The sequence below is a fragment of the Rosa chinensis genome, chromosome 1 (assembly GCF_002994745.2).
Source record: "Rosa chinensis cultivar Old Blush chromosome 1, RchiOBHm-V2, whole genome shotgun sequence".
Classification (NCBI taxonomy): domain Eukaryota; kingdom Viridiplantae; phylum Streptophyta; class Magnoliopsida; order Rosales; family Rosaceae; genus Rosa; species Rosa chinensis.
The window spans coordinates 30,627,502-30,632,227 of NC_037088.1; the positions used below are offsets into that span (position 1 = coordinate 30,627,502).

The window sequence follows — 4,726 nt, forward strand, 5'->3', positions numbered from 1 at the left end:
AAAGACTACATGTGGTATCAGAGCGGGTCATATGCATCTAGAAATCGTGAAGGTTGTTTTGATTAAATCTTAGGTTTTCAAAATTGAACAGTTCAATTTTAATTTTATTTTTTGCTGGATCTTGTTTTTAAAGAAAAGAACAAAAAAACAAAAAAAAAGGAGGTCAGAACCCTTTACACAAAACAACGTCGTTTATTTTTCATTGGTAAGAGAATTTCTCTCTCTTCCCTACGTGGACGACAGCACCTGGAGAATTTTTTTTTCCTCCATTTTTGCAATTTTCAAGCTTCTTTTCATGGAGTTAGAAACTAAATTGATGCGAATCCTTCTGGGTTTTTACTACTCTTTGCATCACGATTCCATTGAGGTATGTTTAGCATCTTATGGTTTAATTTTTTGAGAATTCTCAAAATTTGGAGTTTCTAGAGTTGGTGAGTTTTTCAAATTCGGGTAACCTTGATTCATCGTTTGCTTATGGGTAGTTGTTTATATTGTTTCTTGATGCTTATTGCATGCTTGATTGTAAAGAATTGAGGATTTTGTGCAGATTAAAGAAATTTTTTTTTTTCGTTTATTCTGGAAGTGATGAACTATTGCCTGCTGTGATTGTACAATTGGTGTGAAGACCTTTATGTCTATACGAACTAAAGAACACTAACCATGCAGGTACATAACAAAAACAAAACTCATAAACCGATCAGTTTAAATTTTCTTACATAATACTGGTTGAGTTTTGTTAGACCATGAGTCCATATCAAGAAAAGAAATTAAACAATTGACCTTGATCAAAAGTTTAAGTATGCTTGGGACCTTAAAGAATTTGGTCGATTTGTGGTTTTAACGATTATGATTGATAAATAGAGCCTTGGATTTTGTTTATTTGATTATACGTTAAAATCAGCATGCTGGGGTACTTTTAGGGTGCAATAAAGCGATGTCTCCTTACATCTTGGTTGTGAGCAAGACATGTTCATAGATATGCATTCTAATAATTCCTGCGGTATGAAAAGAAAATAAAGACATATTGTATGGCATCTTTGGGATCAAATATAATATGTAAACTAAAGAAAAATGGGGTTTGAACAATTATACTTGTTTTATTGTTCTTGATTTAAGCATGTTTTATATATATTTTCTCATGTTGTTTTACATGTTTAAATTCAGTTCCTAGCAATGTTCTCTCTGTTGAACCATTAAGTGGTTCAAATTTTAAGAAGTGGAAGGAGGACATAATTATTTCGCTAGGACTAGCAGATTTGGATATAGCACTTAGGACTCCTAAACCAGAGAGCACACATGCCACCGGGACAAACCAACAACGAGCTACATATGAAAAGTGGGAGAGGTCTAACCGGTTATCTCTACTGGTTATGAAAAGATCCATGACAGAGGTCGTACGTGGTAGCATTGAGGATTGTGAGTATGTTGTTGACTATCTTGATGCTATTGGTAATATAAGGAGTCTGAGAAGGCTGAAGGGGTTGCTTTGCTATCTAAGTTTAATTCATCACAGTATGATGGCAATAGAAATATCAGAGAGTACATCATGGGTGTTTTAGAGCTAGGTGCCAAGCTTAATTCTCTAGATTTTGGCATCTCTAAGAAGGTGATGGTGGCTCACATCCTAAATACACTACCACCCTCTTTTAGTCAAATGACTGTTTCCTACAACACCCAAAAAGAAAGCTGGACATCTGATGAGCTTATTTCAAATTGTGTTCAAGAGGAGGAATGTCTTCGTCGGGAGAAGGGAAAATCTGTTAATTTTGTGCAAAAAGGGAAACAAGAGCAGCAGCAAAAGGGAAAAAAGAAGCAGCCATATCTTGGGCCTCAAGGGGGTGTGCAAAAGAAAATGTTTACTCCTTCAAAGCCTAGTTCTTCCAATTCTAACGGATCTTCCAACCCAAAATCTGAACCTTTTCTCTGCTACTTTTGTAAGAAAGATGGACACATGAAGCGAGATTGCTCTCGCTACAAAAAATGGCTTGCAAAACAAGGTAATTCTTTGGCTTTCACTGTTTTTGAATCAAATAAAATTTCTGTTTTTACTATTTTTGAAACCAACTTAGTTTCCATTCCCACTATCTCCTTTTGGATCGATAGCGGCTCACCAATTTATATTACCAACTCTTTACAGGGTTACAAAACAAAGAGGAAACCAAGAAGGGATGAGCTGCAAGTGTTCGTGGGCAATGGAAACAAAGTTCAAGTGGATTTCATAGGCACTGTTAGGATAAAATTAGAGTCAGGATTTTCTTTTGATTTAAAGGATGTTGCTTTTATTCCCTCTATGAGGATAAATTTAATTTCGGTTGTCAAACTTCGTAGAGATTCTGGTTTTACTTTTGTCATTGATGATGAAATAAAATTTTATAAAGACAATCATTTATTGGGAGCTGCGTATCTTTTATATGATCATTGGTGTTTAAATTGTACTTTTTCTACAGAAACCATGGTTGTTGAAAATTCAGGTTTTAAATCTCCATCTATTTCAAAAAAGGGGCAGTTTCAACAACCAAAATCTTTGTTTCTTTGGCACAAAAGACTTGGTCATATTTCAAAAGAAAGAATTCAGCAACTTCAAAGACAAGACCTTATTAAAGATTTAGATTTTTCTGATTTAAATATTTGTCTTGGTTGCATCAAAGGAAAATTTGCCAAGTTAAGAAAGCAAGGATCCACTCGGAGTTCTCATCTTTTAGAAATTATTCATACAGATATATGTGGTCCTTTTTCTGTCAAAACAATTTGTGGAAACTGATATTTTATTACTTTTATTGATGATTTTTCAAGATTTTGTTACCTCTATTTAATTTCAGAAAAATCACAAGCCCTTGATGTGTTCAAACAATACAAGTCTGAAGTAGAAAATAAGTTGGGCCAGAAAATTAAAGTGGTGAGATCCGTGTGATGCCCCAGAAATTCGTATTTACTTTCCGAGGATTTTCCGGAATTTAAATTGTGCGTATCGGACGTTTTCGTGGCTCGTGGACGGAGCGGAAGTGTTTTGGACGAATTTTTATTCGTAAAGTGTGGAATTAGGGGGGGTTTCAAGGTTGACTTTTGATACGTTGAGATTCTCCAAAAACTTCCTTCACGAAAGTTGTAGAGCGCGTCGATACGAGTTCGTGGACATGTGGAACGCGAGAATCGGAGTTCGTATGAAGAAGTTATGGGCTTTAGAAAAACTTTCCATTTTGGTATAAAAGGACAAAAAATTCCGGAAATTGCAAAAAAGGCCAGGTTTCCATTTTGGGAAACCCAGCTCGGTTTTCTCTCTCCCCGAGCCCGAATCGCCTCTCCATTTTCGCCGGCTTCGTTCTCCCTCCTCCGGCCACCATAGGATGCGATTCAAAGTGGGTTCTCTTCGCCTCAATCCCCTCTTGAGGTCTGTGGAAGAATTGGAGCATGAAGCGAGCTGTGGAGGACGGTGCAAGGCCGGAAAGTTTGGCGGCGGCGATGCTTCTAACCCAGATCGGAACTTGCGATTCCGGCCACCTTTGCCGGTGTTTCTTGAGGGCTTTTGAAGCCCATAAGACGTTGATGCTTCTCCCAAAGCGGCTTGGGACGATTTCACTTGTGGAGGACGAATCGAAGCTTTGAAATTCTAGGGTTCATCGAATTTCAGATGTTGCGAGGTAAATTCCGGCCAAACGGCTATGATTTAGACTTTGTGTTAGTTATGAAAGTTTAAATTGGAGTTGAGATGAAGAACTTTGGTGTTGGGAGTTTTGTCAAATTCCGACTTTGGTCCGGCGGCGGTGCCGCCACTGTGGTGGTGTTTTCTGGCGGTTTCCGGCCACCTCAGGGATAGTTTCTGTTCCTGAGTTCGATCTACTCGTCGATACGAGCATTTCGATATATTGTTTGTAATTTTTGGAGATCGTATGAGCATGTTGTGATTTTTACGGTTTCGGACCGTTTAATGTTTCGATCCGTGAGGATTCGAGCGTCCGATCGACTTGTGAATTTGGTATATCGATCGTGGAAGTATTTCGGAGACATTGGATGGTCTCGGATGTGGTTTCGCCTCGATTGGCGTTACTTTGGGAATTTTGGTTCGAATTAGGGTTTTCGAATGTTATTCCTTGTGTTTCATTGACTGAATCAAGGCTGTACTTCCTTAGGTGCTTGACAGAGGACGTTCTGTAAGCAGTCTAGTGGTGTGAAGACGCAGCGGGAGTTTCGAGGTGAGTAATCTCACAAGGTTCATTATGAACAGAAGTACCATTATTGTTTTGGCGTTAATTATTTAACTGCAAACTATAGTTGGTATTAGTAGGCATTCCTGAGCGAATGACTACATATATATATTTAGATGAAATATATATATCCTTGTGAATGATTGTGATGAATAAGAATATGCATGATGGTGTTCATATTATTGTTAAATGCGACTTTTCAGGAAACAATATTGTGGAAAAAGATGTTTTCTATTGTTTGAAAAGCATTGAGTTTGATGTTACATTTTGGAGTCAAGCGTGACTCATTTTAAATGTATTGGTCTTTGTGCCAAGGGTCACAGATGGTGAGCAGGGATAGGGAAAGCCGGAATTAGATAGTCGTAACGTTTTTAGGTCAGGTGTGACTTACTTAACGTTGACTTGAGACCAAATGGGGTCTGAAAAGCATGGGTCGCAGATGGTGACCAACGGTTGGTTCTAAGACCAGACGGGGTATGAAAACCAAGAGTCACAGACGGTGATAGGTTGCAGATGGTAACCAA

The 4,726-nt window shown here is 38.1% G+C and overlaps 1 protein-coding gene across 2 annotated transcripts; it reads left to right on the forward strand.

Annotated features, from left to right (window-relative positions):
* Positions 1 to 225: 225 nt before the first annotated feature.
* Positions 226 to 2,377, forward strand: LOC121050945. Of its 2 annotated transcripts, XR_005804507.1 has the most exons (3): positions 226 to 367; positions 1,165 to 1,997; positions 2,138 to 2,377. XR_005804507.1 is itself a non-coding variant. In XM_040512546.1 (2 exons), exons 1-2 carry the CDS (start codon positions 1,547 to 1,549, stop codon positions 2,170 to 2,172), a joined length of 486 nt encoding a protein of 161 aa, XP_040368480.1. In that variant the 5' UTR covers positions 776 to 1,546; the 3' UTR covers positions 2,173 to 2,377. The 2 variants fall into 2 exon arrangements, 1 of the variants encoding a protein (XP_040368480.1); XM_040512546.1 differs by lacking the exon at positions 226 to 367 and having other exon boundaries at positions 776 to 1,997.
* Positions 2,378 to 4,726: the final 2,349 nt, after the last annotated feature.

Bases quoted from the DNA above. Each gene is read 5' to 3' on its own strand.
- LOC121050945 (XM_040512546.1), top strand. From the start codon at position 1,547: ATGGGTGTTTTAGAGCTAGGTGCCAAGCTTAATTCTCTAGATTTTGGC. The intron at 1,998-2,137 runs GTAATTCTTTGG...AACTCTTTACAG, and splicing joins AAAATGGCTTGCAAAACAAG to GGTTACAAAACAAAGAGGAA.